The following is a 14,535-nucleotide window of genomic DNA, read 5'->3' on the forward strand; positions in this document are numbered from 1 at the left end:
TTTGTATTGAATGCATGCTGCTTTTGCAGCATCATAAAGTTCAAAAATCGTAAGGCGAAACACCATAAGTTGGGACCATCTATATATCACATTTTGTTATTGATTCATCAGTTGATGGATATTTGGTTCGTTTCTACTTTTTGGCTACTATTAATAATGCTGCTGTGAGCATTCATATGTAAGTTTTTGTGTAGATGTGTATTTTCAGTTCTCTCAGGTATATACTTAGGTGAGGGATTGCTGGGACATATGATAAGTCTATATTAAGTGTTTTGAGGAACTGCCAGACTATTTTCCAAAGCAGCTGCACCATTTGACATTCCCACATGTGATGTATGGACGTCCTGATTTCACCACATGCACTAATGATGCAGAGCATCTTTTCATACGCTTATTGGCCATTTTTATATCTTATAGGAGAAATGTCTATTCAGATCCTTTGCCCATTTTTAAATTGGGCTATTTGTTTATTATTGAGTTGTTAGGAGTTCTCTATATATTTTTTATACAAGTCCTTTATCAGATACATGATTTGCAAATCTATTTTCCCATTCTGTGAGTTGTCTTCCTTTGCTGATATTTAGCTCTTCTTTTTCTTCGGCTATTGAGAGAGATGTGTTAAACCTTCCATTGTAGTAGAATTGCCTATTTTTCATTGTAGTTCTATTTTTTCTTTTTACATTTTGAAGTTGACTTATTAGATGCATATATATTAACAAGTGTTAGAGCATCTTGGTGATTATCCCTTTATCATTATGAAATGTCCCTCTTTGTCTCTAGTAAAGCTTTTGTCTTAAAGTATACTTTGATGTTTATAAAGCTGCACCAGCTTTCCTTTGGTTAGTGTTCGTATTGCTTATCTATTTTTATCCTTTCATTTTCAAACTTTTTGGGTCCCCGTATTTTAAGATATGCCTCTTGTACGCAACAGGTGATGGGATTCTTTAGCCAGTCTGACTGTCTTAGTGTATTACTTGTATTTAGCTCATTTATATAAATATAATTACTAATATAGTGGCTTTCATGTAATTTACTGGGTTATTTGTTTTTGTATTTGATCCCGTTTTACATTTTCTCCGATTTCTTGCCTTTCAGATTAATAAACTTTTTCTTATTCCATAATTTATCTCTGTTGTTATTTATACATTTGTTTACTGTTCTTTTAGAGATTTACCTAGAAACTAACACACATCCATTTTTGTCAGTTCAGCTTTCACTAGGAACTTTGCTGGTCAACCTAGCCATATGCCAGAATCAAGCCTAGATTCTCAGCCTCTCGTCTGTACCGAATATTGGCAAATCTCATAGGGAAAAAGTAGATGGCTGTGTATCTCCAGTCCTTTCCCTTCTCTGGAATTTTAGGTCCTCTAATCCTGTGCTTCTGTAGTGCAATGATATATTAAAATAGTTTTTGCATTTTATCTGACTTTTATAATTGTTCCTGGTAGGAGTTTTAGTTTGCTACAAACAGTTCCATCATACCCAGAAGTGAATGTAATTTTATTATTAATAGATAACAATTTATAATTATATTATTTATGTAATAATGCTAATGATTTATATATTAATGTTTATGTAGTAATGTTAATGTTACTTATTATTTATTTAGTAATGTTAATTTGCCATTATTTTCTTAAGAATTAACAGCCTTTACTTAAATGTCGATTGTAGCTTCATGTAGACAAGAGGACGGAGAAGGTAGACATGTTAGGTTAAATAGTTATTTTTTGAAGGATTTTGGTCACGTAATTTTAATATTTATAATTTGATTGAATACTTTATTTAAATACCCACATGAACAGATTAGAAGTTTGTTTAAAATTTAATTTGCGTGAATAATAGCCCCAATTGTTTCAATATTATCTTTGTATACTCTTCTTTACTTCGTTTTCAGTTCACATCAAATTCTCTTTTTAGATGCATTTGGAGGTACACATGACTCTGTACTTGGCCCTGCATGCACTTCCTGTAAACCAAAATGCATGAATGAACAAATGAATGAATGAATGAATGCAGGAGCCTGTATCCAACTTTCTGGTTCATTTGGGTCAATCAGAATCAGGATTTCCCTTGTACTAAAATTAAAAGCTATGAATATTTCATTTTACATGATATTTAATGAATGTAGAATTACTCTGTCATCTTAAGAGATATTTGCATTTTGAGAAGTTAATTAGTTTACACATGTTCCTCAGAGGGGCCAGAGAAATGATGATTGCCTGGCACTAGCATTTGCTAGCCAAACCTGACATCCTCGGACGTTAGGTACCCATAAACCAGAGCTGTTATCAAAATGTTAGAAAGCTAGTATTGGAATGCCACAACTGGGGATTTGGCCAATCCCCAAAGTATCAGTAACTCCAAGTGAAGAACTTTCTTCTGGGAGTGAACTAAGTCTTAGTCCCCAAAGGAAAATAATAATTCACAGATGGTAAACAGATTCATTATGAGAAAATGTGTGTGTGTGTGTGTGTGTGTGTGTGTGTGTGCATGCGCGTGCGCATGTGTTTTAACGGCTTGTCCTAAAAAAAATTTAAAATACTGCTGAAGATATTTTAGAATTAAAAGTTTATAAACATAGCTTAAAAGATGTTACTCTCTCAATAAAGTTATATGGTATTATTTGGAGACTCTTAAGAAGTTTTCTACTAAATATAGATTGATTTCTGTTTGAGTCTATGCCACTAACCAACATGTGTGGGAAGCACCAGAGCTCGCAATTAAGAAGGAGCATTTCAGAAGAAAAGTCATGTGAAATTATCTATTTAACCATCATGATCATGCAGAAAATTAATGTTACATTAAATTATGTAACAATTAAATAATGTTACATTAAAAATGATTTGAAGAAAACTAGTGCTTTCCAAGTAAGATCTGTTGTCTCATTAATTATATTACACCAATTGATTTCCTGATTTTGATACAGCACTATAGTTATGTAAGATGTCACCGTTGGGGGAAGCTGAGTAATGAGTGCATGGATCTTCTCTGCACTATTTTGCAACTTTTTGTGAGCTTATAATTATTTCCACACAAAAAATGTTAAATGATTTGAAGGATATGAGGTTTCATATTGATGAAATTGAAGAGATGCTAGTGGGTAAGGTATGATAGTCTTTCCTGTTAGGTCTGGCGGGGAGCCGAAGGGATTACGCAATTACATAGATTCATTCTAAGAACAGCCATGAAATATAAGGGATCTTTCTTTTTGGCTTAAGAATTATTGATGCTACCTCATTTGTACAAATGATATAGTATAGTTCTTGAGAAATTATACTGTTTAACAAATGCTACCTTCATTTATGTCCTTCTGGCATTCTTTTAATAAATTAAATTTATTTTTAATAATTTTAGCCTATGTAATAGACTAGAATTATCCAACATTATGGTAGTGGTTACAGGTATTAAGTTCACAGGACTGAAAAGTGACTATCCCAAATTTGTATAACAATTATTTGGCTATGATCATTCCTCTTTTTGTACAGTGCTTCTTCAAGTTCCCTCTACTCTAATTTGTATTAATAGATTCTAATTTTTTGTGGTGTGTGGTTTTTCTTTGGTAATGTCTTAGACATATCAACTTCTTTTTCCATTAGTAGCCCTCTTACATATAAATATTAGCTACTTTGCATGATCTTGTACTCCAAACATTTCTTATCAGTTTGTTTATAATTAAGTTAAAGTAAATGTTTAGCTTTTCTTAATATAATTTTACTGTGTAATATGAATTACTTTGCATAAGATTTAAGTGTTATCATTGGAATCTATCCTGTGAAATTATCCTCAATAAACCATTGACTAGCGGACACTTCAAAACCTAAAAATATAATGAAAGTAATGAAGTGGAATACCTTCAATGCCATATAACAAGGGGAAAAAAACAATTCTAAGTGTCGGTCGTAGAAACTGTAAACAGTAATATTTCTTTCGCTTTTATAATTGCCTAAGGAGTTTTTAATTTATTTGTGTTTTCTTTATATTCCTTTACTAGTTTCGATAATGGATAAGGTGACAACAGTTTTCAACAGTGCACAGAGATTGGAAGTTGTTAGAAACTGCATCTCATTTATATTTGAAAATAAAACATTGGAGACTGAAAAGGTAATAAAATGCCATCTTTTCCAAGTAAGAATTCATCATTTTCCTTTCAGTTTTACATGCTTGGGTTGCTAACTGGCCTCTCCCCTAATTTCATCCTTTTTTTCTTGTCAAGTGTTTTGATCATTTTAAATAAATAGTGTCTAAAATTTATAATCTTAGCCAAACCCAATTATATGGCTTCCAGAGAAATATTGGTAGTCATTTTTTTCCCTCAAACTTTACACGTTGTTCATTAAATCCTCTTTTGGCATATTGTTTAGAAACTTAACATTTTAAATATAATTTTATTTATTACAAAGAATCTAATAAGTAATGAATCATAGAAACTGTAGTATTCAACTTAAATGTACTTCAATAAAGCACATTTCTAGCCTTTAATAAAACATGCTAAACATAATGTAACTTTTCCTTAGTGACTTGTCATAGTTCTGAACATCTATTACAAGGGGATAGTAAAGCATGTCAAGTAAAGAGTAAAGTTTTTACCCTCACACTAAATGACCCCAAGCCTCTTTATGTTTTGAGGTTGTTTGGTTTCCATTTTTTCTTACATTTGAAGTGTTACAGACTATTGTTTTGCTTCTCTTCTTTCAGCTTTCACATCCTGTTTCTTGTACCTGCCTATAATACTACTATGCCCTCCTACTCCCAGAGTTCTTCACTTCCTTTTTTGGGGGGCTGATTTGTCCATTTATTTTTCAGGTTTTCAAAGTTAAATAAACTTTTTATTATTTCATATAAAGTATATTAGCTAGGCTTTACATGGTGAACTGGATGAGGCATTCTTGTGAGTGATGAAATGAAAGAATTTTAATGAATAAACCTAAAGATTTCTATTTGTTGCTCTGAGTCCTTTTTCTTTCTTTATTGTGATATTGAAATGAGGAGAAGATACTGTAGAATTTTCCAGTCATAAAATTAAAACTGAGTAGTGATTACATAGCTGATCAGTTTAAGTAGAAAGCCACCTGTGTTTCTTGTCATTTTAATTTTTCTTTATTCTTGTCATGGAGATGTGGCCAGTTATTGAAAGAAGGTATCTGAGTGTCTGTGGCTTTGACTTGTGATCTGAAGCAGCAGTCATTTTGGTGACCAAAGTTTTGATGAGTTTTTTTTTTTTTTAAAGCATAGTTAATGTTTTTTAAATTTATCACATAAACTAATTCTACTTATTTTTCATACTATTTTACAAATAAAAATAACTATAAATCCTCTTATTTACAATTGTTCTTAATTTCAAAGCAACTCTTTTCTGGTTTAATTTTACTAATAACTGTTAAACGGTTTACAAGATGCACTTAAATTTTCAGTGAGATTAAAAGTTAATTTTTTTTTCCAGTGCCTTTTGTTCACTTCTGCCTCTTTTATCCTTAGACCCTTCCTGCTGCCCTGAGAGCCCTTAAAGGAAAGGCAGCAAGACAGTGTCTCACTGATGAACTGGGTTTGCATGTCCAGCAAAACCGAGCAATATTAGACCATCAACAGTTTGACTACATAATAAGGATGATGAACTGTACGCTACAGGTAATTTTTAGTTCTTTCAGTTGATTCTTTTTAATTGAGAATACTTTTTATTTTTCCAGGAGATTCAGTAATTACTGATATATCAACTTCTTGATCCTTCCACAGCTTATAGGATAAAGAGCCAATATCCATACCATTTCTGTCAGAAACAGTAATTTATTACTCTGTAAAATAGTAAAAGTTTTTCATTCTTTCTTTGTTTTCTCTTGAAAAGTACTAAGTTATTTTACTAGTTCTGTAAGCAAGCTTTCTGAAAATGAAGTCATCTTTAAAATATTTTGTTATATGTTACTTAATTCCTGTATTCATGTCAGCCCTTTCTAGTCAGTTTTCAGTTGTATTTTTAAGGTAGAGTTTACTGAATGGTGGATAATCCAAATGATTAATGAATTACTCAGCTAAGTATTTACTAGCACTTTGTATGTGTGAAGCACAAAAATACATTTATAGACAGCTTCAAAATATGTGTATGATCTTACAGATACGAACTTCCACAAAATCATGAAGACATAATTTAGAAGAAGCAAATAATTTGGTTTCCCCATCCTGTCTCCCTTTTCAGATATTCTGTGACATTAGCATCATATTCTTTACAAGTGATGTAAAAATCCTCTCTCAAACTTTTTGCACAAGGAGAAAAATGTAATTAAACATTAATTTAATTACATTTTAAGACTTCAAAGACAATCTGTGGGACTCCAGAGAACCTGAACAAAATGCATGTTAAATTCTGGTAAATTGGAGAATTACAGGGTATAATTGATAATAAAATTCTATGTGGATGAAAGAAAGTCTAAATAAGTGGAAAGATATGCCATGTTCATAGATTGGAAGACTCAGTATTATAAAATTATATAAATCAGTTTTCCCCAAAATAAGAGGCAATGCAGTTCCCATCAGAATCCCAACTGGAAGAGCAAAACCATAAAAATTACTAATATATACACTCCTTAAAAAGAAAAGAAAAATGTGGAAATTGGCCTTTCAGATATCAAAAATTAATTTAAAAGAAGACATACAAGTGGCCAATAGATACATGGAAATGTGTTCAACGTCATTAATCATCAGGGACATGCAAATCAAAACCACAAATCAAAACCACCTCAGATCTGTTAGAATGGCTATTGTCAAAAAGACTAGATAATAAGTATTGGCAAGGATGTAGAAAAAAAGGAATCCTTGTGCCCTGTTGGTGGGAATGTATGAAAAACAGTATGGAGATTCCTCAAAAAATTAAAAAGAGAATTGCCATGTGATCCAACAATTCCAGTTCTGGGTATATCCAAAGGAAATGAAAACAATATTAAAGAAGTATTTATACTCCCGTGTTCACTGCAGCATTATTCACAATAGCCAAGCTTCAGAAATAAAACCTAAGTGTCCATCAGTAGAAGAATGGATAAGGATGATATGTGTGACACACACACACACACACACACACACAGAGGAATATTATTTAGCCATGAGAAAGAAGGAAATCGTACTATTTGTGACAAAATGGATGGTCCTTGAAGACATTATGCTAAATGAAAATAAGCCAGAGACTACTGCATGGTGTTACTTACATGTGGAATCTGGGACGGGGGCGGGGAGGGGAATAGTCAAACTCTTAGAAACGGATGCAAATTTTTAGCTATAAGATGAATAAGGCCTGAGGATATGATATAAAACATGCTGACTATAGTTGAAAGCACTGTATTATGTAATTGAAATTTGCTTACAGAGTAGAACTTAAATGTTTGCATCAAAAAAATGGTAAGTATGTAAGGTGATGGATATGTTAATTAACTCAATTTGGGAATCCTTTTACGATGTATACATATATCAAATCATTACAATCAACACTTAAATATCTTATCGTTTTATTTGTCAGTTGTACCTCTATAAAACTTAAAATTTTTTTAAATTAGTTTAAGATTTTAGTAATTAAGACAGTGCGATATTGGACAATCAAACAAAGTGACCAATGGAATAGAATATAGAGTTCATAAACAGATGTACACATACATTGAAACACAATTTATGACAAAGTTAACACTTCAACTAAGTGTCAAAAAGATGAAAAATTTAATAAATAATGCCAGAACAATTAGGTGACCATGTATACATAATGTCTCATGCATACAAAAAATCTAGATACCTCCCACCATACACTACAATCAGTTTCATGTGGATTAAAGACTTAAATATGAAAAGACAACCTATACAATTTTTCAAACAGAATAAAGGAGATATCTTTATGACTTTGGGGTGGGGAAAATATTTGTTAAGTAACAAATAGTGTCAACCTTAAAAGAAAAGATTAATTTGACTACATTAAAATTAAGAATTTCTGTTCATCAAAAATACCACAAAGAGAGTGAAAATGCAAACCTCAGAGGGAAAGTTATTTGCAAAGCATATGCCTATCAACGGATTAGTATTCAGATTATAAAAACTCTTATAAATCAATAAGAAAAAGACAACCCAAATTCTAAATGGGCAAAGAGAACTAAAAAAGTATCTAAAAGTAAAGGAAACCCATTTGGATAATAAGTGTATAAAAAGATGATCCAGGTCAATAATTGGAGAAATCTATATTAAAACCACAATGAGATAGCCTTTTATATTCACTATTTTATAGTAATTAAAAAATCTAATATTAAGTATTGGTGAAGTTATGGAACATGTAAACTCTGCTGGTTAGAATATAAAATGGTATAGTCACTTTAAAAAATATAATAAGATATAAGATAACACGAAATAAGATAATTTGTCATTTTCCTATAAAGCTGAATATGAATATATTCCGTAATCCAGTGATTCTATTCTTGGAGGAGCTCTTGCCCTCATACACCAAGAGACATGTACAAAAATGTTCACTGTCTGAAATAGCAGAAAACTTGATACAATTCATATGCCAGCCAGCAGAATAGATATGTAAATTATGGTATCCTGTTATATTGGAATATTATTTAACTGAGAAAATGAATGAATTACAGCTATAATGAACAATGTGGATGAATATTAAGATAATTTTGTACAAAAATACAAAGGCAATTCAATTACAATACGGTTCCATTCAGATAAAATTCAAAACATGTAACATTATTTAGGGATATTTAATTTATGGATACAATATACTGTATGTGGTAAAATTAAAGAAAAGCAAGGCAATGTATATGTATATTAAATCATCACATTGTACACCATAGTTTTATTTGCCAATTATACCTCAATCAAGGTAGGAAAAAAGAAAGTCAAGGAAATAATTAACAGAATATTGAAGAAAATTACCTCTGGGGGACAGAGGAAGGGCAGTGAACATAGAGATCTTCAGAGGTAATGTTAATACTCTAGTTCTTAAACTAGGTATATGGGTGTTCATTATATCATTATTCTTTATATAACCTTATAACTTACACACATTTATGTCTTAAAGCACTGCTATTAGATTTTTTTGCAGGATATGTTTATCTTTACAAAACTATTTCAAAGGGTGTCTTTCTCAGAAATTCTAACTTAAAATCAAGCATCGTAATCTTACAACAAGCTCTTTGTATCTTCTTTAATCAAATTGACAAGATAAATGATGATTCATTTTTACGGGAAATATAATCTAACTTTAGAGTATAAGAGACTCACTATAAAAGTTTATAATAGCAAAAATTGAAAGCAACCAAATGTTACCATTTGGATATTAATTTAATTATGGTACAGCTTTTCTTTGGAATATTCTTCAGCTATTAAGTACAAAGAGGTGCATCTATAATATGTACCCATATTGTACTTATGTATTGCTAAGTGAGCAAAGAGGAAGTTACATAAAGTAGATATGATTTTATTTTTGACCTAAATCACATGTGTGTATGTATGTATGTATGTATATCATTCTCAAAATCTGGAAGTATATTTACACTAAATTCTTAATAGTGATTATGTCTGGCATATGGATTGAAAGAGTTTTGACCTTCAATACAAACCTTTCTCAGCTACACACACACACACACACACACACACACACACACACACACACACACACACGGTAAATTATATAAAATATAACAAGCATCTATTTTATAATATTTTTAAAAGAAGATTCTCATTTTTGTAGAAAGGTAATTATCACAACTTTATGAGAAGAATACAACATAATAAATTTGCCCTAAAAAAAGCCACATGTCTTTTGTTACTTTGTTAATGTTACTTTGGTATTCTCATTATACAGATCAAGGTTTCTAGAAGCCCTAAAGTTAGGTAATTTCCTGATTCCCTAAACTAATTGGTGATAAAACTACAAAAACTATTTTAGGATGCTTTTTACCATTAGTTCTGTCTGTGCTGTTTATTAACTGAAGAACTAAATTATAAGACTTTCTCTAAACTTAATTTTATCATATACTACTTAGTAAGTCACTTACTGACTTGTCAGATACCCTTGGACTACAAATATTTTTTTTTGCCTTTGAATAATTATATTTCTGAAAAAAGAAGGCATGGATTTTTTTTCTGCTTTCAAGTATACCTGGACTGAAGGGCATGTAATATTTTATAATTCAATATTTCATAAATCCATAAAACTGGATCCTATCTTCATCCCAGCGCATGCTGTTGTTTAACATTATAGAGAGGCTCTTCTGAGTTATAAATGGACTCACATGTGATATTCTTATTTTAATGGGTTATTTATTACCAACTTGGGATTTATTAGTATTTATATTCTTGTTGTAACAACCTTACTTGAGGGAATTTAACATGACATTCTGAACATTTTTTACGAAAGCGTAGAGTCAAGGCAAAGAGGCCAAACATCTGTGCTGGTGTTTTAAAAAGAAACACCAACTAAATAAACTATTTTTTAGGTAAGGATTCAAAAACTTTGGTAATTTTTGCTTTTCGTGATCTTGAAGTTATTCTGTTTTTCCTATCCTCAAGGGAAAATGAAATGGAACATGAGTACTGCCAAGGGCTTACTCTATTTATCAGGTTATTTCAATGCCAGGATAATTTTTTAAAGAACTGGTTTATAGAGGTTTTAGATTATTCCTACATATCATCTTATTTCAAATACCTCATCATATTTTAGTATTTTTTATAACTGAAGCTACTATAAATCTCTAAAAATATCATGGCCTTAGCAATTTCCATTTTAGCAGATAGATGATGAAAACTTTACATGTCAAGATCTTAGCTATGCTCTTTTAACAAATTATAATTTGAAAATACAGTGAAATCCTCCATTTCCAGAATCGTAACAAACTGCACGCTATGATGGACCCTCTCACTAAAATAACAATAGATCTTAGAAAATTACCCCCGCAAAATTATTTTGATACATTGCTTTTCCCAAGTGGAAAAGGAAGCCTTTACTCTCAAGAAATGGACAAACAGGGAAAACCAAATTCTGAGCAATTAGCAGTTGGGAAAACCAGATTTGTAAGCACAATTAAGCTTTGGCCTCTATAAAGAGAGCTGGTTGAACTTGAGAGTTTTGCATCAGGCTAGGTCATGGAAGAAGAATAAGATAGATAATCCCTATTCAGTGGCATGCCCCTCGCTTCTGCTTCCAGAAGAAGCAATTGTAAATCCGTTCTAGAATAATGCCACCCTAGTTTAGGCAATCAGGATCCCCATAGATTAAATTCAGTAAGATACGAACTCACAATTTAAAAATGACCAAATACCAAGGAAATGAGCCAGTATGAATTAGTGTCAACAGAACCAACAACAGATCTAGAGCCACCAAAGACTTTATGTATTGGAATTATCCAATTTGAATATATAATAATTAAAATATTTAAATAAATAAAAGATGGAATACAAAATAAGCAAATAACGAGACTAATAAAATTGACCAGGTAAGTTTAAATTATATAATAATTAAAAGTAAAAACTCAGAGGATGTCAGTTCTCTGCAGATGGGTCTATGGGTTGAATGCAATCTCAAGCAAAATTGTAACAGACTTTTTTCTGGAAATTGTCAGGCTGAGTCTAAAATTCATACGGAAACGCGGAGGACTTAGAATGGCAAAAGCAGTCTTGAGAAAGAACAAAATTGGAGGACTTAAACTACTTGATTTCAAGACTTACTATCAGCCTGTGATAGATAATCAAGACAGTGTAGTACTGACAAGCATCAACAGATAGATCGGTGGAAAAGAGCACCCAGAAACAGACCCACATTTATGGTTTGTTTGTTTTTTGACAAAGACACCAAAGTAATCCAATAGGGAGAGAAGTTTTTTCCACAGATAGTGCTAGAGTAAGTGAATATCCCTATGTTAAAATGGATATTCTACCTCTATCTCACATCAAACACAAGAATTAATTTGAGGTAGAGCATAGACCTAAACAAAAAATATAAAGCCACAGATCTTTTAGGGGAAAACATGGAGTAGTTTCATGATTTGGGAATGGACAATGGTTTCTTAGGTCACAGAAAGTGATAACCAAAAAAGAAAAAAATGATTATTGTACTTCATCAGAATTAAAATTTATGCTCATCAAAAGATACCATTAAGAAAATGAATAGGTAAGACTGGGACAAAAATATTCCCAAAATACATATGTGGCAAAAAACTGGTGTGTCATGTTTATAGAAAGAACTTCTACAACTTAAGAAGCCGCCAAATTAATTTTTAAAACTGGACAATTTGAACAGACACTTTACAAAATAAGGTATGTGAATGATCAGTAAACACGTGAAGAAGTGTTAATACCATTAGTCTCCAGGGAAATGCAAATTAAAACCATTATGAGATAATACAGTTGACCCTTCAACAACGCAGGGGTTGGGGAACTGACCTCCCCCTGTAAAAAATCCGAGTATAACTTGATTCTCCCCAAAACTTAATTACACCCAATTGTTCCTTGGTGTCCAAGGGGAATTGCTTTCAGGACAGCCCCCCCCCCCGCCCCCGCCCCTGCTACGGATACCAAAATCCATGAATGCTCAAGTCTATATAAAATGGCATAGGTCAATATATGGTCATAGGTCATATACAGTCAGCCTTCTGCATGTTTGTACCTCCAACCTTATACTGAAAAAAGTACAGGTATTTATTTATTTTAAAAAATCAGCGTGTAAATGGACCCATGCAGTTCAAACCTGTGTTGTTCATGCATCAAATGTACTGTATAACCACCAGAAGTCTGACAACACCAAATATTGGCAGGATTGTAAAGTAACTGCTTTTTGTGATCTTGAAGTTGTTCTGTGAGAAGGAATTTTCACACTTTATTGTTATGAGTGTAAACTGGTACACTCAGCGAAAAGTCGAGAGATTCTTATAAATCTAAGCAAGTTTATCCTATCATCCAGTAATTTCACCACTGGGTCTTATCAAAAAAAAAAAAAGAAAAGAAAAGGGAAACATCTACAAAAAAGACTTACGTAAAAGTATTCATAGGAGTTTCCTTCATAAGAGCCTAAAACTTGAAACAGCCCAGGAGTCCATCAGTCAGAGAATAGATTTTTTTTAATTATCATATATTCATATAATGTACTCTTATTAGGCAATAAAAATGAACAAGTTAACAATACATGCAACCATTTAGATAAATCTTAAAAACATTATGACTTATTTGTCAAAACTAAGTGAATGTACACTTAATATTTATATTTTTATTTTATGTAAATTGTGCAGCAAAAGAAAAGCGTAACCAAATATGGAACTCTAATTAATGATATGCATGCTAAATCACTTAGGGGGAGGTATAATTGATGTCTGTGATTTACTTTGAAAAGCACCAAAAATAAGACGGATTAATGGATAGGTAGATGGATAGATAAATGATAAAGCAAGCATAGTGAACATTTAATGATACATTCTAGATTGTAAGTATACAGGTGTTCATTGTAAAATTCAACTTTGATATACATTTGAAATTTGGAGGATAAAATAAGTAAACAAAGAAATAAATCCATAATTACAGAAAAGGGATAAGTTAAACATCAGACTAGATACAGTGAAAGAATTATAGTGAACCAGAATACACGTCTGAAGCAATTAGGTATAATGGAGCAGAGAGAGACAAGAAAATGGAAAATATGGAAGAGCGGTTAAGATACATGGAGGATATAATGAGATGATCGAATACAGTACTATTCAAAGTAATAGTCTGTGACAAAATCAGGAACTTGTACCAGAATGTAAATCGGTGAATTTCAATTCATTGAAAAAGCCTTACTGTGAAGCAAAAAAAAGTGATTTACTAAACTGTGGGCTCAGTGTGACTTCAGCTGGATGTGGTCAGTATCTCTAAAGTAATCAAGGGTGCTGCCTTATTAAAGAGGAGAGGCTTCAAAGTCAAACCTCAGATTTTGTCACAGATGAAAATTCCAGTCACCAACAAAATGTCTTTATAAAATTTCATTGGTTGTTGGATAAATTCTTATATTGGGCTTCTTGGGCTAAGGGCTCTGAGTAATGTAAGAAACCATATAGGAGTTTAAAAGTATGGGAAAAAAGACTTCTCTTCTGGAACCCCAAACTTTCCACATCAGATTGATTTAATCTAGAAGTTTTTAGACACTCAAGCACTGATGACCAGTTTGTACGTATATGGTAGCAAATTTTGGGGATGTTGTTAAATGCTGTGATCTGAATGTGCCCTTCTAGTTTCATACATTAGGAAACTTACCCCCAATGTGATGGTATTAGGAGGTGGGGCTTTTGGGAGGTGATTAGGTCATGATGGCAGAGCCCTTACAACTGAGGTTAATGTCCTTTTAAAAGAGAGTCAACTATCTCCCTAACCCCTTCTAAGGATACAGTGAAAAGTCTGCAGCCCTGAAGAGAGCCTTTATCTGACCACGCTGGCACCCTGATTCTGGACTTCCAACCTCCAGAATTGTGAGAAATAAAGTTCTGTTGTTTATAAACCACATATCATTCTGGAATAGACTAACACATTAAGATTATATTAATT

General features: G+C 32.1%; 1 protein-coding gene across 8 annotated transcripts in view; it reads left to right on the forward strand.

The window, feature by feature from the left end:
• The window catches only part of SBF2 (SET binding factor 2), a 396,450-nt gene that overhangs the window by 243,925 nt on the left and 137,990 nt on the right, over positions 1 to 14,535 (forward strand). For all 8 annotated transcript variants that reach the window (XM_081063396.1, XM_081063389.1, XM_081063390.1 and 5 more), the window contains 2 exons: positions 3,992 to 4,101; positions 5,476 to 5,625. In XM_081063396.1, the coding sequence (XP_080919522.1) occupies positions 3,992 to 4,101; positions 5,476 to 5,625 (260 nt within the window). The remainder of the gene's footprint in view (positions 1 to 3,991; positions 4,102 to 5,475; positions 5,626 to 14,535) is intronic.

This window comes from Rhinolophus hipposideros (genome assembly GCF_964194185.1).
Source record: "Rhinolophus hipposideros genome assembly, chromosome: 10".
NCBI classification, from domain to species: Eukaryota; Metazoa; Chordata; class Mammalia; order Chiroptera; family Rhinolophidae; genus Rhinolophus; species Rhinolophus hipposideros.